Source organism: Schistocerca piceifrons, chromosome 4 (assembly GCF_021461385.2).
Source record: "Schistocerca piceifrons isolate TAMUIC-IGC-003096 chromosome 4, iqSchPice1.1, whole genome shotgun sequence".
NCBI classification, from domain to species: Eukaryota; Metazoa; Arthropoda; class Insecta; order Orthoptera; family Acrididae; genus Schistocerca; species Schistocerca piceifrons.
In genome coordinates, this window is record NC_060141.1 from 142,119,049 (window position 1) to 142,145,434 (window position 26,386).

The 26,386-nt window shown below is 43.9% G+C and overlaps 1 protein-coding gene across 1 annotated transcript in view; it reads right to left on the minus strand.

Moving 5' to 3' along the window:
* The window catches only part of LOC124796407 (nucleoporin Nup43), a 213,555-nt gene extending 194,969 nt beyond the window's left edge, over nucleotides 1-18,586 (minus strand). Inside the window, exon 1 of the mRNA XM_047260584.1 lies at nucleotides 18,367-18,586. Coding sequence (XP_047116540.1) covers nucleotides 18,367-18,477 — 111 coding nt within the window. The 5' untranslated portion in view covers nucleotides 18,478-18,586. The remainder of the gene's footprint in view (nucleotides 1-18,366) is intronic.
* Between the last annotated feature and the right edge of the window lie 7,800 nt (nucleotides 18,587-26,386).

Consider the following 26,386-nt stretch of genomic DNA (forward strand, 5'->3'; position numbering starts at 1 on the left):
CCTGGAGGGCACTGACTGTTTCTAACAACAAGGTACAATTTCGTAATCTGGAACAAGACTTTACAGGACCTACAACTGCGTCGACACCTTTCTGAATAATGAAAGGGTTGACCGTGGAGAAGTCGTGACCTTCGTCAGACCAAGAAACAACAAGGAACTGTGGCAACAATGGAAGAACTGTCTGTGGCTGAGACTCAGTGAACTTACGCTTGTGAGCAGACATAGTAGAAGATGAGGAAGCCATTGCGGAAGTATCCCCCATGATTACCGGTGTCTCCGATGGCGCGCTCCTCCCTTGTGGGGGCCCTCTCTGAGGGCACTCCTGCCTCAGGTGATTGTTCACACCTCAGGTCACACCTCCCGAGAAACGGACGGAGGGACCAATCGGCACTTTCGGAAGGTATCAGCTCGGGTAATCACCCCTCCCTGGGCCTGGACGTTACCAGGGGGTACGTACGTGTCCTACCTGTCTAGCCGGGGCGGGGAATTATGCGTTACCCCGTCACCGGCAACGCATGAAAATGCCTTCAGACACGCACAGGGAGGAAAAAAGAGAAACGGAAAAACAAAGAAAGGGAAAGGAAAGAAGAAAGGTCTCAAACGCCGCAGCGGAGAAAAGGGTAAAGAGAAGAGGTAAGGAAAAGAGAAGGACAAAGGAAGGCTGAAGACTTGCAAGCAGAGAAAGCGAAGAATGTGTTACATTTTCGAGTGTCCGTCTCCACACGTAGGCACAAAACATACTCCCAGAGGGGGAGAAAGGGAAGGAAAGAGGCGGAGGTGGGGGTGGGCGGGGGGAGGGGGGGGGCGAAGGTGGGGGGGGGGGGGGGGGAAGGACGCGAAAAAGGAAGGTATGAGGCCCGGAAAGAAAGGAGGGCCACATCTCGGGGTCCCGTGCTCACTACGCACGTATCCACAAGAGAGTTGTGGACCCCCTGGGGGGCATGGGGAAAATGGCAGGTAGCGCAAAAATAAACTGCCGGAACAGTAGCTGAAAGCAAACCTGGAGGTAACACGAGAGAGATGCACCCCACACTGGTGGTCAAAGAAGTGATTGAAAAAGAGGCATAGGATTGGTGGCCAGGCATGGCAGACAAATGGCATACGTATTCACCGAGGAGAACATCATGTTAGTATGATAGTGGTAGTTCAGCAGTTTCTTCATCGACACTCCCAAACGAGCTGGTGTAAAAGGCACCAGTGAGCAAACGGGTGTCACAATGGTGGATTGTGTTGAGGCAGCAGAAGATGGGCGGACGTGCAGACACACAAACGAAACACCCCGAGTCTATTCTCAAATGCAGGAGGTTGGCCCAATTCACTTCACACACTGAGGACACTGAGGGATTGGGTACAGCGGGTAGCCAGGTAAGACACATGGGAGGATTAGTAAAGTTTCATATTGAGCAAGAGCCCATATCGAGCAAGAGCCTCAGGAATTTCATACTTTCAACAAATGGAAGAGCAACAGGCCCAAGATCTAAAGACAGTGAAAGAAAATCATTGCGCTGCCAGAAATTCATACAAACAGTTTTGTCAGTGAAAAAGTGAAAGCCATTATCAATGTTCCATGAGTAAAGACAATTGAAACAAGACTGAAGATGCCGCTTAATAAGCCAAGTCTGAGGAAAACTGCAATTGACGGCAAAATCAACAGAAAGGGAGCCAGAGATGCCCAGTGAGAGATAGGACGTAATAGGGTTAATGGCGATAGCAAAGAGGACGACGCGCATTACGGAACACTGAGGCACATCGTTTTTCTGGACGAAGGTGTCCAACAAGAGAGAACCTACATGTACCTTGAAAACACTGTCATTTAAAAATTCCTGAAGGAACTGGGGCAGGTGGCCTTGTAAACCCCACATGTTGAGAGTACAGAGGATAGAAGTCCTCCAGAAGGTGTCTAGGCCTTCTCCAAATCAGAAAACCATTCACGGGATGGATTAACAAAGTAATGAGACGGTCAATTGCAGAATGGCATGCTCGAAATCCACACTGTGCAGTGGTTAGTAAATTGTGAGACTCAAGCCACCACACCAGCCAGGCATGGAGCATACATTACTCTCACCTTGCAAACACAGCTGGTGAGAGAAATGGGACGGTAGTTAGAAGGAAGGTGTTTGTCCTTACCGGGCTTAGGTACGGGTGTGATTGGTTGGTTTAAAAGAGGGGGGAAGGGACCAAACTACGAGGTCATCAGTCCCTTGTTCCGAATGAAACAATGCCACAAGGGTGAGAATAAGACAATGAGACCTACAACACAAAACAGAATAAAAGGAAAAACCACAACAAGGACTGAAGGGCAACGAACTTTTAAATGGACAAAAGGGGAAAAGAAAACTACAAAGATGCAAGAAACAGGTAGAAGTGGTTAAAACAAGAAAGCAGGTTACCATGGCTAGCTGACCATGAGGATAAAAAGGAAAAGAAAGCCACTCTGCAAAACATTAAATCCTCCACCCTGAAAGCACTAGGCTGGAGGACACACAGGGACAACGGACATGTGCTCAAACTTAGAGTAAATGATAAAACCCACCCTCACGTATAAAACATAAAACTAAAGCTGCTGTTGAGGCATTGTCGTCCAAGACCGAAGATAGAGTACCGGGAAAGTTAAAAGTCCGCCACAGAGTGGCTGAAAGTGGCCATTCCATCTCCCAAAGCCGCAAAACCTTGCGGCATAATACTGAACACAGGTCAGTTTCAGAGATGCCCATTTCCAGGAGCGGTTTCCGCGTCGCTTGTTTGGGCAGCCTGTTAGCAAGATTGTTGCCTGGGATTCCGACCTGTCCTGGGTTCCACACAGACACCACTGAACGACTGGACCATTCCAGGGCAGAGATGGACTCCTGGATGTTCGCTACCAAAGGATGACGAAGGCAGCACTGGTCGATAGCTTGTAAGCTGCTCAGGGAGTCAAAACACAGAAGAAAAGACTCACCAGAACAGGAATGGATGTACTGAAGTTCACTAGATATGGCCACAAGCTCTGCAGTGAATACACTGCAGCCAACGGGCAAGGAATGCTGTTCAATATGGCCTCTGTGGACATAGGCGAAGCCAACATTACCATCAGCCATTGAGCCATCTGTGTAAACAACTTCAGAGCCCCTGAACATGTCAAGAATCAAGAGGAAGTGACATCAGAGAGCAGCGGGGTCAATGGAGTCCTTAGGGCCATGCAAAAGGTCCAGATGAAGCTTCGGCCGAGGTTTACACCATGGAGGTGTACGTTAATGGACCTCAAGTAGAGGTAGTAAAGGGAAGGATGCCAGTTCGGAGAGAACCACAATCGTGAGCCCTGACCTGGGCCACCAATGCGGGGGATGAAATGCCGTGGGTGGGAAAAGGAGATGGTAATTCGGATGCTCAAGAGAACTACAAAAGTGTGCAACATAACTGGCGAGCAGTTGGGCACGTTGGATCGGCAATGGAGGCACTCCGGCCTCCACCGGGACACTGGTCTCTGGACTCATTCTAAAGGAATCTGCTGCTAGGCGAACACCACAGTGGTGCACTGGGTCAAGGAAACACAACGCTGCGGGCACCACCAAATCATAAACCAGACTCCCACAGTCACGGCGGGATTGAACAAGGGCTCTGTAGAGCTGCTGCAGCATAGAGCAATCTGCACCCCAATTGATGTTGCTCAGGCAGTGGAGAGCATTGAGGTGCTGCCAGCATTCCCATTTAAGCTGATGAAGGTGAGCTAGCCAAGCAAATCAGGAAAACCAGTCCTAAGAATCGATATGTCTCCACTACAGCTAGTGGATCGTCATTAAGATAATGTTCAGGTTCTGGATGAGCGGTACGACACAGACAGAAGTGCATGACACATGACTTCAAGGCTTAAAACTGGAAGCATGGACTAGAGCCCATGACTGCGCCTTGTCAATGGCTCCCTCTAGGCACTCCTCAGCAACACCAGTACTGGAGGAGCAATATGACATGTGGAAGTCATCCGCATATAGAGAAGGGGAGACCGATGGTCCTACAGCTGCTGCTAGGCCGTTGATGGCCACTAAAAGTAGAAATACACTCAATACGGAACCCTGTGAAATGCCATTCTCCTGAATAAGGGGGAGGGGGGGGGGGGGGGGGGGGGAACTATGGGAGGTACCAACTTGGACACAGAAAGTATAGAGCAACAGGAAGTTTTGGATAAAAATTGGGAGCGGGCCACGGAGACCCCACTCATACAATGTGACGAGGATATGACGTCTTCAGGTCATGTTGTATGCTTTACTTAAGTCAAAAAAGACTGCAACCAAATGTTGGCACCTGGGAAAGGCTGAAGAGATGACAGACTTGAGGGACACAACATTATCAGTGGTAGAGTGACCCAAGCGGAAATCACCCTGACATGGAGCCAGTAGGCCACATGACTCAGGACCCAACCCAACTGCCGACACACCATACATTCCAGCAGCTTACAAAGAACGTTGATGAGGCTGATGGGCCATTAGCTATCCACATCAAGAAGATTTTTACCAGGTTTTAGCACCAGAATGATGGTGCTCTCCTGACATTGCGATGGAAAGACGCCATCGCACCAGATCCGGTTGAAGATGACGAGGAGGTATCACTTGTAGTCAGATGAGAGATGTTTCATCTTCTGACTGTGGATCCGATCCAGCCCAGGAGCTGTGTCGAGGCAATGTGCAAGGGCACTGAGGAGTTCCCACTTTGTAAATGGGGCATTATACGGTTCACTGTGGCATGTAGTGAACGAGAGGACTTTCCTTTCCATCCACTGTTTGAGGGTGCAAAAGGCTTGGGGGTAGTTCTCCGATGCAGAGCCTCAAGCATACTGCTCAGCAAAGTGCTTGGCAACTGCATTTGTGTTGGTAGAGAGCATACCATAGATGTTAACGCCAGGGGCTCCTGTTGGGGTGTGGTACCCAAAAAGATGTCCAATCTTCATCCAGACTTGGGAAAGTGACATATGGCACCCAATGGTCGTCACGCACCTTTCCAAACACTCCTGTTTCCATTGTTTTATAAGCATGTGAACGAGGGCACGGAGCTGCTTAAAGGCTATTATGTGCTCTAGGGGAGGGTCCCCGCTTATGTCACTGTAGAGCTCACCAACGCTCTTTAACTCCCTCAGTGACTTCTGGCGACCACCAAGGGACTGTCTTTCGCCAAGGGCACCATACAGAATGAGGGGTCGCGTTTTCTGACGCAGAAATTATAGTTGTTGTGACCTGCTGACAACATCGATGACATCACGTGGGGGGAGATTCAATGGTGACAGCAGAGGAGAGCGCTACCAAGTCTGCCTTGTTTAAAGCCCATCTGGGTGGGCATCCGGGGGAGTGACAGGAAGATGGGGAAGACGTCACTGCCACACAGGTCGTCATGTGCTCTCCAATGGATAGGTGGGAAGAGTCCTCGGCTGCAAATTTATAAGTCAATGGCCGAGTAAATACCATGAGCCACACTGAAATGTGTGGTGGCCCCAGTATTGAAGAGGCACAGGTCGAGTTGGGACAGTAAATTTTCAACATCTATGCCACAGCCAGTAAGCATGGTGCTAACCTACAAGAGGTTGTGGCATTAAAATCTCCCACAAGAAAGGAAACATTTAGGGAGCTGATCAATCAGTGCAGCCAATACGTTCAGGGACACCGCACCATCTGGAGGGAGATATACATTGTAGACAGTTATGTCCTGTGTCTTCCGTATCCTGACAGCCACAGCTTCAAGAGGAGTTTGAAGAGGCACTGGTTCACTGCATACTGAGTTCAGGACATAGATACAAACTCCATCTGACACACTATTATAGTCGCTACGGTTCTTGTAATATCCCCCGTAGCCACGAAGGGCAGGGCTCCGCATTGCCAGGAACCAGGTTTCCTGGAGGACAATGCAGAAAACAGGTGTAAAGCTTAACAGTTGCCACAGCTCAGCCAGGTGGTGGAAAAAACCACCACAATTCCACTGTAGGATGACGTGAGCATGACACTGGGAAGGCATGAAACACTCAATAAGGTAGTCTACACGTCAGGGTCACCTGCTGCCACAGACTTATTTCCTGAACAGACTATATCCATTGTGTCCGAGTGTCTGGCGAGATCTAGGTCCTTAGCAGACACCAGAATCTTCACCTTATCCTCAGACGCAGAGCTTGTAGGCAGCAGTGTGGGTGCCACTGCAACTCCCTTGGTCTTGGGGGTCATCTTTCTGGATTTCTGTTGCTGATGGGTAGGTTCCTCTGACTGGGAGGGCTTCACTGATTCAGTCTCTGGGACTGAACATGATCATGAAGTCCTACGACCAGCTGCTTTTGGGCACTTCAGTCACTGGCGGGTGTCACTTTTCCCACTACCAGAAATCTGGGAAGGGAGTGACCCAAGGGACCCCTTCCTCACGAGAGGAGCTGAAGAAGACTCTGGCTGAGAAGTGTGGACTGGTGTCCCAAATGGTTAGAGGGACAGTGCTCTCGAGGTAGGTGGTGTGGGAGCAACAGGGAGGGAAGCGCCCCCCACCATCAAGGGGGCAGGTGTAGTCTTCCGGTTCTGAGAGCCAACTGAAACTCGCGGAACTGATGGGGCTACAACAGTTCTCATAGTGGCAGCATAAGAGGAGACCATAGCCACACGATGTAGGTGCTCAAATTTCCTCTTGGCCTCAGTGAAGGTCAGTCGGTCCAGGGTCTAGTATCTCATGATTTTCCTTTCTCACTGTAAAATCCTGCAGTCTGGTGAGCAATCCTGCAGTCTGGTGAGCAAGGGGAATGATGCTTTCTGCAGTTGACACAGATGGGAGGCAGGGCAATTGGAGTATTGGGATGGGACGGATGTTCACAATCTTGACATGTGATGCTGGATATACAGTGTGAAGACATATGGCCGAAATTTCAGCACTTAAAGCACCACTCTGGGGGAGGGATATATGGCTTGACATCACAGTGATAGACCATCACCTTCACCTTCTCAGGTAATATGTCACCCTTGAAGGCCAAGATTAAGGCACTGTGATGGCAACCTGATTATCTCTCGGACCCTGATAGACATGCCGGATGAAATCAACTCCTTGTCGCTCTAAGTTGGTGCGCAGCTCGTTGTCAGACTGTAAAAGAAGGTCCCTGTGGAATATAATACCCTGGACCATATTTAAGCTCTTATGAGGCATGATGGTAACAGAAACATCCCCCAGCTTGTCACAAGCGAGTAATGCCTGTGACTGGGCAGAGGATGCCGTTTTCATCAAGACTCACGCTGACCTCATTTTGGACAAGCCCTCCGCCTCCCCAAACTTGTCCTCTAAATGCTCTACAAAAAACAAACTTCATCGAGACAAAGGAGTCCCCATCGGCGCTTGTACATACGAGGTAACGGGGTGAATAAGGTTCACTGCCATCCTTAGCCCGACATTCCTCCCATGGAGTGGCCAGGGAGGGGAATGATTTAGGATCATACTTCCTTGCATTGTACCGAGACTTGGAACGCTTAGAGACTGTTGGCGTTTGATCACCAGTAAGTGATGATGTGGTACACTTCAACGTGCATCATCCATCCTGATGCCACCCACTCCAACCAGGCGCCACCCAGCCGCAGCAAAGGCCCCTTGGCAGGATGACCACTGCCAGGAGTCTCGATTCCCCAGAGTGACAGGCATTTACTCCTTGGCATATGTGGGGAGTTAACGGCACAAGCATCAGCAGAGTGATCCCTGTGTATTCAGTGAGCTACAACCAACAGGGTACACAGCAGCCCCACCACAGCAGACTGACTACCATGCTGGATATGAGGTGCAAAAAATTCCATGGTCCCCCGTCGGCGCAGAATACGACACTGCATAGTGGGTGGAGGAAAATGCACCCAGGAAGGTGTCCTCGCTGAAGAGATGGAAGATGATTGGGACTGCAATGCCATGACGAGAAAGTGGGCTACAGATCTCAATGCACGATGGACATGACACCGCCAAAGAATGGTGCGCCTCCGGAAGGGGGGGGGGGGGGCCAGGAGCCTTCGATTCTGGTGAGAATAACCGTATCACTGAACTGTTCACATTAACTCACACTCTGCCCTATCTTACTATTCGTAATGAATCCTACTCCCGCTATACCGTTTTCTGCTGCTATTAATATTATCCTATACTCGTCTGACCAGAAAACATTGTCTTCTTTCTACTTCATTTCACAGACCCCAACTATATCTAGACTGAGCCTCTGCATGTCCCTTTTCAGATTTTATAGCTTTCCTACCATATTCAAACTTGTGACATTACACGCCCAAACTCATAGAATGTTACTATTTCATTGGTAAATCGATCTTTTTCTCATGGTCACCTCCCACCTCCCCCTTGGCAGCCCCCTCCTGCAGTAGATCTGAATAGGGGATTGGTTTGCAATCCTTTTGCCAATGGCGAGATCATCATGACACTTTTTCAATTAAAGGCCACTTGATTTGTGAACACACATTGTGTGTGTCTATTGTAGTGGTGTCCTTTGCCTTTTCCATCTTTATGCTGTTGATCATTCTTCTGCCTTTTAGAGGCAGTTTCCCACTCCAAGAGCACGAAAGTGCATGATAGTAGAATGAAAGCCATTCTAAAACATCACCTTGGGAAGTAGATGATGGCAGCAACATTCATCAAATCTCCTGCATTTTTCATCAACTCACTTGTAAACCAGTTTTTTATATCAGCTGGGACCCACACTTAAGATCCTTCTTAACAACAAATTTCACATACCACATTACTTTTAAATTTCCTGAATTAATGGCAATAAAGACAGCACAGTGGTTAGTAACACAATTAGAGCCTTCAGGTGAAGCTATATTACTTTCTACTTAAGACAGTACTTGGGCATTGAATGATAGACATCAAGCTAGTATTCTCAATATTATTCACTTCTGTTACCCTCAACATTCTGCAAGGCCTCTGACAGAGATGATAGGTTAAATCCCAGGTATTGGTATGTTGTTGGTCAATATCTGTGGTTAAGTTGTTATGAATTTCTACAGCAATGGTGTAATTTCCAAGCTAACTGGCCTGCGGTAACTGCCTTCCTGGCATAGGATAACGGTATCTGTTTCACTTTAGTTGTTTGTTATTACATAAGTGCCTAATAAATCTAAGATGCCTTACATTTCTACCTATTCTTTTTTGTGTGAAAAATAATGTCTCAATTTGTTTACAAGTTCTTGGTTTTGCAGTCGAGCTGTAATTTTATCTTTAACAATAATTCAACAACTTCCTTACTGGTTTGACAAGTTTCAAGCAACAAAACCTCTACTTTACAACTGAAGAAAATAACCAGGGACATTGTCGAAATATCAACTGAAGAAAAAATGACATCGCAACTCAAACCCGAACACCTGTAAACCATCAATTTTACTGAGAGCGCCTGAAGGATTATAATTTTTCAATTGTACTTGTAATTTCTTTAAGAGAATGAATGCATTACTGCATGATGGTACTGCCAACAATGGCCAACATCTTTGCTTCTGAAGATCAAGCCTTTTTAAGTCTTTCAGTGGAATGAATGTTAGGGACTGGCAATATTTGTCTTATTTGTGATTCACTGTAGCATTTTTGTTCTGGTCTTTGTAGTTTTGTTATTCATAAGTATCTCACTTCAGCTGCCTGGAAAACAGTGGGAACAAAAGTACTGCCACATTTGCCAAATAGTTATACTTTCTCTATAATTTAGGCCGTCTCCTCTCTCCACATTTCCTTAGCCTTTCTGTTTATATACATTAATTTCACTATACAGAGAGTGGTATATAGAATAAATCAGGTGTTGATTCACAGATACATGAATCTTTTTAAAACTTGTGGGCAGGTTAAATCTTATGCACAGCAGTGTAAGCAATGACTTCATTTGATTAACTTTTATAAATTTGTACCCACAATGCCTTACATAACATGCACAATTTATTCTGAGAGCTGACAATATTGTCTGTCTTGCCCTAGGTATGGACAACACTCACAAAACATGCAAAAGCAAAAACACAAGTGGTACAGCGCATTGCAAGCAAATTATTAATTTAGGCTGCAGCCAGGAGATATGTAATATTACTTCCTTCATCCCTTACACTGGGAGTTTGTCAACTTTGGTAGTTAAGAGCTATTTGAAACGCTACAATAAACAGAGAACTAAACTATTCAGCAAGACATAGTGCACTAATTTAGGTATACTTAATATAAATGGTGTACGGGAAGTGTTGTAGAACTTACCCAGGAACAACTACTCTGTAGCACAATGTTTCACCATAACACATAATAAAGCTCACGGTACAAAAGATTCTTGTTGCTGACCATTTCCTAATACATAGGGGAATCAGGATTTCCAAAAAGGAACTCTTCCACTGCCAACTATACTTCCTGAGAGTTACTAAGAGGTAGCTGGAGTTGGCATTCAGGTTACACACTTGACAATGACAATTCCCTCCTCTTTTAACCATCTGCAAATGATGGTGAGAATGTTGTTGCTGATGGTCTGTCTACAGTATGAATCACCTCCCAACAACTTGATTTACATAAGCAAGTAATGGTGCTCATCAGTTACGCTGAACTGAATGACTGGATGCTAAGAATATTGGTTCTTTGTTTGCAGGGCAGACCACTATTGGGATCAATAGAGCAGTACATTGAGACGAAAACCACAGTTTGGCCTCAGCCATACGTTTATGTTTCTTTATGCAGCGTTGTATTTCAGTACTTACACAAAACAACTCACTTAGCTATCTTTGCTGCCAATTGATTGGTGATGCTGAACTTTGTATGGCCCAGTGTACAGAACAACGATTGAGGGCTTGACTCAAAATTTCACTTTTGTCTGTATATGGCAATGATTCCCAAGTTCAGGACAATAAGCCCTGGAGAGTACAACGAAATTATCCGAGGGGTTAAAATTAAGAGTGAAACTTCCTAGCAGATTAAAACCATGTGGTGGACCGAGACTCAAACTTGGGACCTTTGCCTTTCGCGGGCAAGTGCTCTACCAAATGAACTACCCAAGCCAGTACCTCGTCTCTCATTCTGGAAAATTAAGAGTGTTTATTACAATGTAATTGCACCATTCTTTTCAAAAATTCTCTTTGTAACACTATTTCATTAGTGTATAGCAGGGCTTCCCAACCTTTTCAGCTGGCGGACCCCTTCTACAGTTGAAAATCCATGGCAGACCCCTAGTCAGTTAAGAGCACAGTAACTTTAAATTTCAGAGCGAAATCCATGGGAACTGAAAGCTTCTTAATGCAAGTGCCATGTTTCCAATGACCCCCCTCCCACCCCACCCCCACCACGAAGTATCAACACTCTTGTGATTGTTCTTCCTTTGGTCGTCCTCCCTCCCCATTCATTTCAACTGGAAACTTCCCTTGTTGTGAAGGCGATGGAGAAACCGCACCCTTCTTCAATGATCCTGTCTTCAGCCACGGATCCATGTTAGAAGTAATAAACCGGTCAAAAATCGACTTATGAAATAGGTAGTGCACTGACAAAGCAAGTTTAACATTAAACGATGCCTGGGGCCGCATACGTGCCAGCAAGAACTGTGATTGGTCGACAAAGCTTGCTCCGCGCAAGGTTTCACCGCATCTAGCACCGTGAGCCAGCGCACAAACGACCCCCGTATTGTTGCGAAACAGTCTATCAGAGAAGCTGCATTCTCTGGCACTAAACTGTGTATGCGTTCTCACTTAGTAACCGCAAAGGCTGCTTGGGAATATGACATGAAGTAAAAGTACACATGTTTCTCACACGAAAAAAAATAGTGATGAATTTGATTTTCACATTTTTATTCAATAATTTTACTCTTTATTTTACAAGATTTGGTGAAAGGTGGCCGTGGACCCCCTAGAAAGAGCTGGCGGACCCCTAAGGGGTCTGCGGACCACACGTTGGGAAGCCCTGGTGTATAGTATTTATTAGATCACCATTGTCCATGTCATCAATCATGGTTACTAATTTGACATCCATTGTTAGGTAAAGACTTCATTAAACTTTTTTAATGCAGTCATGTGTTCACTAATACCCACTCATGCTGCTTCTACATATTTTCTAATCTGCCTTCCTTTAAGTTGCGAACCTGTTCTTTTCTTGTTTCAGATTCCAGTGGGGGGAAGAAAAAAAATCACTGTTTCATTCCTCTTGCTACTTGTCCCACCAACCTCCACATAATTTCCATAACAATCTTACTCTTTGGCATTGGTCTGTTACTTTGCTTGCATTTATCATGAATCTCTTGTCCAGCAGAAAAGTCCCAAGCAAATGTAAAAAAGTGCAAGTGACTACTGTATATAACAAGGTTAAAAGAACACACCCACAAAATATAGGCTTGCTGCAGAATTCTTGAGCATATTCTGAGCTCAAATGTGATATATTCCATTTACACAGAAAATCTTCTGTCCAAAAATCAGCACAAATACAGAAACCATAGCTGGTGCAAAAATCATCTTACTGTTTTCTTGCACGATATCCTGTGAACCGTGGATGAAGGGTTACAGGCAGATTCTGTGTTCCTGTATTTTTGGAATGTGTTTCACATACCCCCCTCTGCGGACTATTAATGAAGGTCTGATCATATGGAATAGGTTTTCAGGTACATGAGTGGTACAAAGACTCCTTAAGTAATAGAACCCAGCATTTTGTCCTGGACAGCACGACTATTGCCATGGGTGCCCCGTGGAAGTGTGATGTGGCATCTCTTGTTCTCAACATACACAACAAACTGACAAATAGGGTGAGCTGCAATCTGCAACACTTTGCTGATGACACTGCAGTGTTTGGGAAGGTGTCATCATTAGGTGACTGTAGGAAGACACAGGACAGCTAAGTGTAATATTGTGTCCTGCCCGTGACGTATTAATGTACTATTTTCCTTTCCTGTTGAAACATCAAAAGTTAAAGATATAATTTAATCTTTGTGCCAATTAACTGTGCTGCAAGTCAACGAATATGTACGCCCAGGATAATGAGAATGGCATAGCATTATCATTTGTATTTTCTCCTATATAAGAATGCATGTTTGTCTTTTCTTTCTCTCTCTTTAGCCGCGCGCCTTTCTGACAGCATCTTACGTTATCAGATTCCTATATTCTTCCCTTTTGTTTCAAATGAACTGAAATTGTAGTCCTGTTAGGAATTTGTTTAGTTGTGTAATTATTATTGGCAATTGCAATTACAGAAATGACTTTACTATTAATATTTTTCTTTCGCTCCAGAATCGAGCTGAGATTACTGTAATTTCTACGTGTTTCACTGAAATACAGCACAATTCTTAATTTTGTTCAAAACAGTGAGATTAGTGTTTGAGATGTCAGATGTCTGTATAAAAAACTTACTTTGTCGAATTGCTTAATTTGGCATTTCCACTTTCATTTCATAGTAACGGTTATCAATCCCCACTTTATAAAATGTTACAGATTTTGCTTTGCTACATTTTTTCTTACATTGTCAATGTGATACCTATGAAATTAATTTAGGACTGATCTGAATTTTCTCGCAAGGCGAGAAGACAATTTTCCATTCCCCTGAGATTTTAAGATCGCAAACTAAACGTTTTTCCAGCACATTAAGAGTCTACTGTTCTTCACTTCAAACAACAAAAAAGATAAAGTGATTTGTGTATGCGAATGAGATATTTAAATTTATTTTACTTTTCATTAGCTTTCATCCTGACTAATCAATTATTGATTACACATTCCAAAAAAAACTAACTTATTAATTTTACAGACCTTTTATTTATTATTATATTAGACAAAACTTCTATTAGGTGTGATAAATGGCAGAAAAATGCAGATGAGTAGGAAAAACAACCCTGTAACATTCAAATACACTATTAGTGGTGTGGTACATGAAAAACCACATCAATTAAATCTCAATACATAGTGTGTAACAAAGCAAAGTAACTGTAATGGAAAGAGCCAGTAAAGTGGGTTAGCAGGAAGGTGAATAGTCAACTTCAGTTTCCTAGAAGAATTCTATAAAAGTCTAGTTCACTTTTAAAGGAGACCGCCTACAGAACACTACTGTGACTTTTGAGTACTGTCCAAGTACTTGGGAGCTCCACCAGATCAGGTTAAAGGAAGACATCAAAGAAATTCAGAGATGAGCTGTTAGTTATTTGTGTGTTTTATTCATATGTGAATATTACTTTGTGATCTTAAATGGGAAACCCTGGAGCAAAGACGCCATTCTTTTCATGAAATGTCACTGAGAAAATTTAAAGAATTGTAAGTTGTGGCTGAATGCAGAGCAATTCTTCTCACACCAATGTGAATTTTGCATAAGGACCATGAAGACAAATATGAAAAATAACTCTCATACCGAGGCATACAGGCAGTCATTTTTTCCTTGCTTTCGCAAGTGTAGTAAGAAAGAGAATCATTAGCACGGGTTCTAGGGTATCCTCAGCCGAGCACCATAAAGTGGCCTGCAGAGTGTGTATGTAGTTAATATATTGGTTTTCACGAGTTACCCAGTAATTCCTATTATGCATGTATCTCCTACTCACACAGCAAACATCAGTATTTGAATGGTTTTTTCACATCTGTAGTACATAATTCCTAAGTGGGGATACACATGGATCTTAAGCTATCAGTTTAGACACAATGTAAGATTTATTTAGCTTGTCCAACGCATGCCAAGTAATTTTTTGTCTCATTTTCATTTATGTTGTTGTCCATCAAGGGAAATATGGAAGCGTCCGATCCTGCCCATCTGCTTTGACCCATGACGTCACAAATATGGCAGAAACGACCATAAACCACGATTCCAATATGGCGCATATAAAGTCGTTACGTACACATTATGAGGACGAAAAACAAACACACACACACATTCCACAAAAAGCCTAATGACGCTAACGGGACAAGCACGGGAAATAGGAGGTTTTTGGGTGGGGGCAAACTAAATATAAACAAATTTAGACACCCATCCCCATACAAAACCACGCAAAATGAAGAAAAAAACCAAAATCACACAACTCCCCAAATACCACTAAACACAATATCATCTGGAATCGGACACTTCCCTTGACCTATATAGCTCAACAGCAGCTACCGATCTCATAAATTGGGATCGAACACTTCCCTTGACCTATATAGCTCAACAGCAGTTCCCGATCCCGTAAATTAGGATCTAACATTTCCCTTGACCTATGTTGCTCAAAAACATCTCCCGATACCAATACCAACATTCACAGCCACACAGTGGGATTGAACACTTCCCTTGACCCGTTATCCTTACGACATGGTCAGAGACGCCAGAACTTTTAAGTAAGCCTCATTTCTTCATGACATACGGAACACTTCACGGCTTCATCCAAAAATCCGAATAGTTGAAGAAATTTTATTAGAGACAACGCACTGTCCCCCATCATAGCTGACAACCGAAAACTGTTGACCCTGTCAGTCATATCCATACCTACCAAAGACATAAAAAAAGCAATTTACCAAAATTCACACACGACGCCACACTCGCAAACTAAGCCAAAAACATCACCTAACACACCATCAGAGAGCACCACCGATCGCATCAAAATGACACCTACAAACACGCCACTCTCACAAACTAAATTCCGCGCCGTAGTGACACCACAACAGCCTAACGTCACGGGTCAAAGCCGACGGGTGGGATCGGACGCTTTGGTCGACCTGTTATCAGTAACAACATATAATAGCACCTTCCTTCCTCATCTGAAAAACCGAAAATAAATTCCTGGATTGTAAGAATCTTTTTCTGAGGATGAAAATAGATTTAGGTACTGAAATGAGAACCAAAGTTGAACTACTTGGGCTCTGTAAAGAAAACAAACTGAAAAACAGACTGTGGTGATGAAGTGACATATGGGTGAAAAGTTGGTCACTGGCATCTAATACTGGAAAAAAAGGTCTTAAGGATACCAATTCCAAAAAACCACAACTTCCATGTGTAAAAGGAAACATTCAATAATACTAGCAAAAAAGCGAGGAACTGAAAGAACGGTAAACATAGCTTGTGATGTACGTTACTTGACAGTGTACCAAATATAACCCGTGTCAGAAAAAAGCTGTAGTATAAACCACCTCACTGATGGCTGAAGTTACGTATTGGACCCCGTGATATCTTGGTTGTGGTGACAGACTGATTTGTAGCACAGCCCGAGGTCTAGGTTAGGTTGGAAGGTGACAAGTTGGTTTTGAGTTGGTGAAGTCAACAAATGTGAAAGCAAAAAATATGGTTATGGTAATAAATTGATCGGTAGCGAAGTTTAATGTTTACGTCCGTGCCTTACTGAAAAATCCAATAAATCTATATGTTTTATTCCTTTTAAATTTGCACGTAATATTTATTTACAAATAATGGTGTTAGATTTTTTCTTTTCCATCTAAACTCTTCATTTACTGCCAGCTAACAAACTTTATTGGGATGTTGGCTAAGAACTGAGTTTTCTCAGAAGTATACCTAATGGTCTCCTAATGCTTGAAAACCGCTGGGATAGAGCATTATAGCTAGCCCAGAATAAGACAGTAAATCAAGATTGTCACTGTGAGAACAAGTATCCTGTAACCTGGTGTGGCTATGGCATTCACATTATAAGAACAGAATAGTGTTAGGCAGCTTTCAATGGCATGGAACAGCGCTCTCACCATTCACTTAGGGCTACCATCATGTGTGATACGACCAAATCTTTGATGCCTACACAGTCAGTAGTTGGCCACTACTGCTGAACCTGTGCAGTGCATTGCCAGAGAACTGTCAGGCATCTGTTGCAGAGATTATGTATGAAAAGGTAAAGTTGCTACTTATTACAACAGCCTTACGTCATGGGTCAAAGCCAACAGGTGGGATCGGACGCTTCGGTCGACCCCAAAAATAGACGACACACACACACACACACACACACACACACACACACACACACACACACACACACAACTGCATCCTCTGGCAGCTGTAGTCACTCAGCGAGGAGCAGCAGCAGCAGCAGCAGCAGCAGCAGCAGCAGTGCGTGATGGGAATGGCAACTGGGTGGGTGTAACGAGGAGGCTGGGGCGGGAAGGGATAGCAGGGCAGGGGTGGGGAACAGTGCTGTGCCAAATACACGGTAAAAAATCACATTTGTGTGTGTGTGTGGTGTGGAGGGGGGCGGGGGGGGGGGGGGGGGAGGAGGGAGAGAGAGTGTTTGCATCTCATATATTTTTAGCAAAGGCCTTTTTAGCTGAAACCTTATATTGTGACAGTCTTTTTGTTGTGCCTATCTGCAACACAGCATCTCCACTATAGGGTGAGTAGCAACTTTCCTTTTCATAATACTGTTACATTCCATCCTGGATTTTCCAGAGCTCGTGTATGGGGAGTCTCTGCAATTTCTTAGTGTCCAACTCATCATTCACATCTACATCCACACACCCAGGATTCATAACAAACATCTGAAGTGAGATTGAAGACATGTGACCAATGCCAGCCATCTTAACAACATAACGACTTTCGTTTTTTCAGACATGGCCATGGAAAAACACATCTTCCAGTGCTGAGGATTGATATTAATAGCTTTGGAGCTCCCATAAATCATCCCTTTCTGGTCAGAGAACATGGTGACACGAAGTTTACCCTCCAATTAAAATGAAAAAACTATGTTGCGTCCATTGGTGAGTGTAAGCTTACGTATTTCCTTTTGAGTGGGCACCAGAGCCTCAATAAATTTGAAGACAAACATAATTCATCCAGGCTGTATTCCTAATTACTTTATCTGTACTTCTAGTTTCAGGGCATGGGCCATTCTCAAGTGCACCTATAGCAACAGATGTGGGTGCATGGTTCTCGTCTCATCATCAAAACCTTGCGTGCCATACAAAGTGCACAACACGATGGTGGCTACGAGAACAATCACCATCATGTCATGTGTCTTAAATATTTCTTTAGCTGTTCACTGTTGACAACCATGCTATGTGCAAATAGACATTGTTTCATTTTTTGGCAAAGTGAGACGTATCCACATCTGTGTGGTCTTGAGACTGGACCACGCCAAAAATTTGGTGCGCAAATAATGGGATTTGGAATACTTTCCTGTGTAACTGTGTCCTTTAAAATGGTACACTCGAGTGACAGAGAATTAGGCACCCGCTACTGGGCAACTGCAAGCGGAATCCCATACCCAGCAATTCCGATTGCAGATCCCCCCTGTTCGGATATAGTCTACACAGTGTAACAAAAAATCAAGACAATGGAATACAACTGCAGTGACAAGGCACAGCCGATGAGCGTCGTTCTAGCTGAATCACAATTGCAGTATTCTCCTTCGCCGGAGGTTCTGATTAATTTGAATTGACAAATACGGGCATAAACTTTAGAGCGTCAGTTTTACTGTAAAATATATATGCACCAAACACAGCACGAAAACCATGTCAAATCAGACACTTGAGCATATACCTGTTCATCCCAACTGCCAGTAACAAAATAGCTGGAACATGATAAAGCCTCGGGTTTCCATCTTACTTTATTTATTTTTTCCCCGACAAATACTGCTTGAACATCATCCATAGTTAAAGTTTTTGCAAAAACCAAGGTAAAAACTTTCACTCGTAAAATCTATTTAGTTTTTACCGCCACTCGCAAAGATACTAGCATCAGTAGCAGACACTCATAGAAATTAAATGTGCATTTAATTTTATCAGTGAACTCAATACTTAACTGAAGAGACTACACAGAGGCGTCTTTGCCTAGAAAACCTTGAAGGTCTTTGGTGGAGTCGGCGTATTGTAGCGGGGCAATTGTTCTTCTGCTTGCGACTTTGAAGTCCATCTGTTTCTTTTTCAAACAAACACTTTCAACAGTTATGCTGCATACGGCTGCAGTAATCGATGAACAACAGGAAGTGGTACTCAATTTCACCTGTAAGTTACATATGCTTTGCTATATGGTAAATGAATTACTGTTCGGGAAATACTGTAAAAAGCTATCTAAATTATTTTTATTTTCATCACTCGCTCTAGAATTCTTAAAAAATGAGTGCATGAAGTACGAAGGGAATACTGGACTCCATCGAAACATAGCGTCATTTGTATTTCACACTTTACAAAAGACAGCTGCATGTTTCGATGGGGAACTGATAGACAGCTGATGAAGGATAACCCCATACCAAGTTTGTTCAGTTTTCCTGGTCATTTGCAAATGAAAATCAGTCGGAGAAGGCAACTTGTTAGGAATAAATTATCGGTATCTGAGGTAAAACCATGTATTTAACTAGAAATAAGTATAGACATTGTTGTTAGTGTCTCTTTCTGAAGTTCTAGTACCTCGTAATTGTTGTTGATGAATTCTTTTAATTTTGTTTCAGGAAATGAATGAGCTGCAAACGACAAATACGTTGTGTGAATCCGATAGCAACCATGAGAAGTGCAATGCAATTGTTCAGGTTGATGTCTCTCACAGAACTGTGGCCCTTAAGTGAAAAAAATGAGGCGATTGCAGATGAAACTTATGCGGCGTGGAAATACTGGCAGAATTAATTACAGTGCTGAAAAATAAAAGAAACTGAGTAAATGACAACCTGGAAAGTACACTTCATGAACGTTTTAGTGCCTTTCCTTTAGACTTTATTCTTACCCAAATCAGAAACAGTGATGCAAAGAAGCAAACCAGGCGAGACAGTGAACTGACCAAACAATTTGCACTCACTCTGTATTTCTATTCGTCTAGGGCATATAGATTTGTACGCTCTATATTTCTTTTGCCCCACCCTAATATCCTTTGTGGTTGGGTGTCATCAACAAATAGTGAACCTGGCTATTTACAAGAGATTTTCAACTATCTAAAACATAATCCCAGTGACGAACGATATCTTAAGGAGTGTGTAATTATTTGTGATAGTATGTCAATTAGGAAGCAGCTTGAGCGGAACAACAAAAAAAGTGCATAAAGGCTATGTTGATTTGGGCTACATTGTGAATATAGATGCAGAAGAAATGGCTACTGAAGTTTTAGTTTTTCAGATAGTGCGATATATTGAAAAGTTTAAGTGCCCAATTCCATATTTCTTTGTGAATAAACTATCATCAGATGTAATGACAGAAATTATGAGATATTGTAAGTCGAAATTATTTTCTGTGTGTGTTTTTGTGAGGTCAGTGACATGGAATGCTGCTGCTGCCAACATACTGTGAACATACTGACAATGAGTAATCTTGGGCACCTACTGAAACTGAAAAATGTTCATACAATTCTTGATACATGCCATATGCTAAAATTAGTTCATAATACTCAAGCTGAAAAGAAAATTATTAACTGTGAAGCTGGAGATGTGAAGTGAGATTTTATTTTGAAGTTACATCATCTGGAAGAGAGTGAATCTTCAAAATTTCCCAATTCAGTTATTAACCAATTCCTTATTAGCATGTTGGATGTTCCCAAACAATTCTTGTGAGATGCCCATTTCCATATCCAACATTTGTGTGTGCGATTTTTCTTCGTCAACGGCACTGCAAACTCTCCAGCTAGAAGCTGCTGACCTACCATACAAATACTTTCACTTGTTGTCATCCTGAAAGTCATGTAAGCAGCATTCCCAACTTCAACGTGTGGAAACGCTAATGTGCATGTAAGGTTAGTGGTGAGAGGATGCATATGTAAGGCATTCATACTTGTGCGAACCTGGATTTATACACAGCCTTGTTGTAAGTCTTGCTGTGTGTGAGGCCTGCAGCTTAATTTCATGTTCTTATTGTGGAAGAATTGCTTTCAGGTGGCTCCTACATATGGTACACTTTATTTCCATAATTAGAGTGCTCCCACATTACAGGAATTACAAGCAAACATGAAAATAGAATTAACATAACTGGAGGGAACAATTCGTCGACAGACACTAGAGAACAAGCACCTCAGAAAGTGGCCAACAACAGAACCATCTAAAATATAACGCTTAAAAACCACAGAATGCCCACATGCCATGACAATGAGTAACCACAAGTCAGCGCTCCTAGTGGACAGTGCACTAACTCAGTTGCCACTCATTAAACACTTATTTGATCACAAGTGGACAGCTGTGTGACTGCCTGTCGCTATACAACCCCTCCTCCCCCCCCCATGTGGAAGCGGAATGTCATCTTCATTATTTGTCTCAGGTGCTATTCTTGAATGTTGTCAGGAAGAGCACCCAGTGTCTGGACCACATCTCCTGTTTGATGACAGTGTTGATCAGTATAGGGAAAAGTGATCATCTAAAGATACCTGCAAGACAAACGCAGGTTTAACCGAACCACCAGGCAGTGTTTCTCTTGCTATTAACCAAAATGCACACTGTCTTATCTTGTATTGCTGCTACAAGGTGTGGTGGTATGAGCATAGTGCGACACGGGTGCAACACCGCGTCTCTTTTTGGATGAACGTTTGCTGCATGCCATATCATGATGCAGTCATGTCATGGCATGGTTGTGGTCGCATGTGCGAGATCCGATCTCTCAAATGTGCTTGAAATGTAGTGATTTTGATATATCCCCTGTCAAGGCACCCAGATCGACAAACTATTCTGGCAGCCATAGCGTTTCCCCACAGACTGATTTAGTAAGAGATGCATCAATGTCAGGCTTGCTTATGGTGCCAAGGCTGAAATGAATTAATGGTAGAACCATCATCCACTATGATTCTTGATACACGTAGGTGGCTTTAATGGACCGGTGCCACTGCTTGCCCATCCCATTGCTGGCTGGATGATAACTCGTTGTTATATGACGTGATGCACTACAAAACTTGTTCAGTTGTGTAAACGAACTGGACTTGAATTGGTGTCCTCTGTTAGTTATTATATGGAGTGGACATCCGAACTGAGTGATCCAGTTAGATATAAGTGCGGCAGCTGGCGTCTCGGGGGACATATTATATATAGGAGCAACTTCCAGCCAGCATGTGAATCTATCAACAACAGTTAATAAGTATCGTTGACCTGATTTTGGTAGTGTCCCAGAATATTAATATGTATGTGGGTCAATCTCTCGATCATGTTCGGGACTGTACCTACTGGTGCATGAACATGACTTGAAATTTGATGTGTTAACAATTCACGCTTGCATGAGACAATGATGGCAATCCTTTTGTATCTCAGGCCACACATAACGATTGGATACAAGCTTCGTCATTACCCCAGGATGACGTAAATAATGGAGACCGTGAAATACTTCTGCCAGAATCGATGGGCGAGTTTTTCCATCGCAGGTGTCGCAATACACCATAGTGTTTGCCTTTGGTAAGTCAATGAGTGTGAGCTGCAGGCCTGCTGTAGTGTCATTGAGGCAGTCTTGAAGTTCTTGATCAGTCTGCTGTGCTTGAGCTAGACATGTGAGATCGATTGTCTCCATCATGGCGTTGATGTGCTACAGTCTGCCACTACATTGTTCAATCCTGAGATATGTTGAATATTTCTGAACAATTGGGCAATAAACTCCAGTTGATTTCATGGCCTTGGAGAGCATATGTCTTTGTTTGGCAACAGGTGAAAGTCAGAGGTTACTACATCTACATCTACATACATACTCCACAATCCACCATACGGTACGTGGCGGAGGGTACCTCGTACCACACTAGCATCTTCTCTCCCTGTTCCACTCCCAAACAGAACTAGGGAAAAATGACTGCCTATATGCCTCTGTACGAGCCCTAATCTGTCTTAGCTTATCTTTGTGGTCTTTCCACGAAATGTAAGTTGGTGGCAGTAAAATTGTACCACAGTCAGCCTCAAATGCTGGTTCTATAAATTTCCTCAGTAACGATCCACTAAAAGAACGTCTCCTTTCCTCTAGAGACTCCCACCCGAGTTCCTGAAGCATTTCCATAACACTCGCGTGATGATCAAACGTACCAGTAACAAATCTAGCAGCCCGCCTCTGAATTGTTTCTATGTCCCCCTCAATCCAACCTGATAGGGATCCCAAACGCTCGAGCAGTACTCAAGAATAGGTCGTATTAGTGTTTTATACGTGGTCTCCTTTACAGATGAACACTTCCTCCCAAAATTCTACCAATGAATCGAAGACGACTATCCGCCTTCCCCACAACTGCCATTACATGCTTGTCCCACTTCATATGGCTCTGCAATGTTATGCCCAAATATTTAATCGGCGTGACTGTGTCAAGCGCTACACTACTAAGGGAGTATTCAAACTTTACAGGATTCTTTTTCCTATTCATCTGCATTAATTTATATTTAGAGTTAGCTGCCATTCTTTACACCAATCGCAAATCCTGTCCAAGTCATCTTGTATCCTCCTACAGTCATTCAACGAGGACACCTTCCCGTACACCACAGCATCATCAGCAAACAGCCGCGCATTGCTATACACCCTATCCAAAAGATGATTTATGTAGATAGAAAACAACAGAGGACCTACCACACTTCCCTGGGGCACTCCAGATGATACCCTCACCTCCAATGAACACTCACCATCGAGGACAACGTACTGGGTTCTATTACTTAAGAAGTCTTCGAGCCACTCACATACTTGGGAACCAATCCCATATACTCGTACCTTAGTTAGGAGTGTGCAGTGGGGCACTGAGTCAAACGCTTTCTGGAAGTCAAAGAATATTGCATCCGTCTGATACCCTTCATCCATGATTCGAAAGATATCATGTGAAAAAAGGGCGAGTTGCGTTTCGCAGGAGTGATGCTTTCTAAAGCCGTGCTGATGCATGGACAGCAATTTCTCTGTCTCAAAGAAATTCATTATATTCGAACTGAGAATATGATCGAGAATCCTGCAACAAACGAATGTTAAGGATATTGGTCGGTAATTTTGATGATCCGTCCTTCTACACTTCTTATAAACAGGCGTCACCTGCGCTTTTTTCCAGTCGTTCGGGGCTTTATGTTGGGCAAGAGATTCACGATAAATGCAAGCTACGTAAGGAGCCAATGCAGTAGAGTACTCTCTGTAAACCGAGTTGGAATCCCATGAGGACCTGGTGATTTATTTATTTTCAACCCATTCAGCTGCTTCACAACCCCAGGGATGTCTATCACAATGTCCTCCTTACGGGAATCTGTACGAGACTCAAACGGCGGTGTGTTTTTACGATCCTCCTGCGTGAAAGTTTTCTCAAATTTTAAATTTTAAATTCCAGCTTTCGTTTTGCTGTCTTCCGTTGCCAGGCCAGACTGGTCAGTGAGTGACTGGATGGAAGCCCTCAGCCTGCTTACCGGTTTTACATAAGACCATAATTTTCTTGGGTTTCCAGGAAGATCTTTTGCTAAGGTATGACGGTGGTAGTGGTTGAATGCTTCGCACATCACTCTTTTTACAGCAGCAAGAATCTCCGCTAACTTTTGCCTGTCCTCATTCTCCCGATCTTTCTTGTACCGTGAGTGCAACTGCATTTGCTTCCTGAGCATGCTCCGAACTGCGCTGTTAAACCACAGTGTGTCTTTCCGGTCCATAACCCACTATTTCGGCACATACTTGTCCAATGCATGATTTACAATGTGTTTAAAATTTGCCCATAATTCTTCCACGTCCATCGTACCGGAAGTAAATGAAGTCGATTGATTTACTAAGTGGGATGATAACAACTGCTTATCTGCTCTTTCTAGTAAGAATGCTCTCCTAGCTTTCTTGACCGACTTTTTAACTTTCATAACCAAAGTCGTAATGACAATATCATTATCACTAATCCCTGTCTCAACACTGACACCGTTGATGAGGTCTGGTCTGTTTGAGGCTACCAGATCTAAAATATTTCCATTACGCATTGGCTGTCGATTTAGCTGCTCAAGACAGTTTTCGGATATGGTGTTCAAAAGTAATTCACACAACGGCTTGTCTGTACCACCTGTAATGAATCCGTAGACATCACAGTTTATACTAGGTAAGATGAAGTCGCCTCTGACTAATAAAGCATGATCCGGGTACTTCTACGATACAGAATGTAGACTCCCTCTGAATGATTCTAGAACTGTCACGGTAGAACCTGGTGGCCCGTAATAACACCCCACAACTAACTTTATTTCCCCTAGCCCTGTTAAACGTGTCCAGATAACTTCACAATCACACTCTACTTCGACCTTAGTAGACACAAAATTTTTGTCAACTGCAATGAAGACACCACCTCCTACAGTGTCTAATCTCTCTTTATGATACACATTCCAACCCTCACTAAATATTTCAGAACTTCCTATCTCAGCATTCAGCCAGGTCTCGGTCCCGAGAATAATTTGCGCGCCACATGCTTCCTGGAGGGCAGTAAATTCAGGAACTTTATTCCGAACACTCTGAAAATTTACTGCTAATATCTTGATAGCTAAAGTGTCTTTACACTGAGCATGTCCTGATTTCCCTGCATGCACGTTGACTGGTGAGTGTTCATCAGGACACCTCGCACTACTGCCTAAAAAAACTCCATGTGCATGCCACAAGTTCTCTGCTACCCGAGTAGCCGCTTCCTTTGTGTAGTGCACCCCTGACCTATCTAGTGGCGTCCTACAATTCTCCACCGAACAGCGCAAGTGCAGAAATCTGCAACCAAGACCATCACCGAGTCGGCGAAGCCTCTGGTTGAGACCCTCCACTCGGCTCCAAACCAAAGGACCCTGATCCACTCTGAGAACGGTGTTGCAAATAGAGAGCTCTGCTTGCACCCCACGTGCAAGACAGCGGTCTTCACCAAATCTGCCAGCCACCCGTACGAACTGAGGATCGCCTCAGAACCCAAGCGACAGGCATCATTGGTGTCAACGTGAGCAACTACTTGCAGACGACTTCACCCCATATGCTCGATAACCATAGGCAACGCCGCCTCCACATCTTGGATGAGGCCCCCCCGGCAGACAAACCAAGTGCATGTTGAATTTCTTTCCAACCCTGTACGCTATTTCCCTAAGGGGCTCCATCACCCACCTAATGTCCTAATGTTGGAACTCCCAATAACCAGCAAGCTTTTGCCCCTGTGTGCCTGCTCGGGCCCTGCTGAAGGAGCGGCCACCAGCCCACTGACAGGATGAACGGGAGAGGCCAGCTGGCCAGCCTTCACATTGGCCGTCCGCCTCGAGTGACACGAATGCGTTGCAGTCCGCCACCCACCCTGAGGTGAGGCGGCTCCAATGCACCGGGTACACTAGAAGGTGCCTCAGCTGCTGAGTCAGCAGACGCAGCAAGCGACACCTTGGGTGTCTCAAGCGACGCGCCAGACCCTCCGCCGTCGCTGCACCTCGAGGTAACAGCCTGAAGGCGGCTGACCATGGCCAACAGCATGCTCAGCTACTCGCAAACTGCAGCCAGTTCCTCCTGCGCCCGCACACAGCACACACACACCCTATCCATCCTACTGCTAATATCTAACGACTCTGCGCATTTATACTCCATGCCTATCAATAAGCAATATTATTCCTCTCAAATACGAGAATATGCAAGGATTTTATGTAATTAAATATGCAAGTGCACAAACACTCGGAAAGAAATTAAGAATC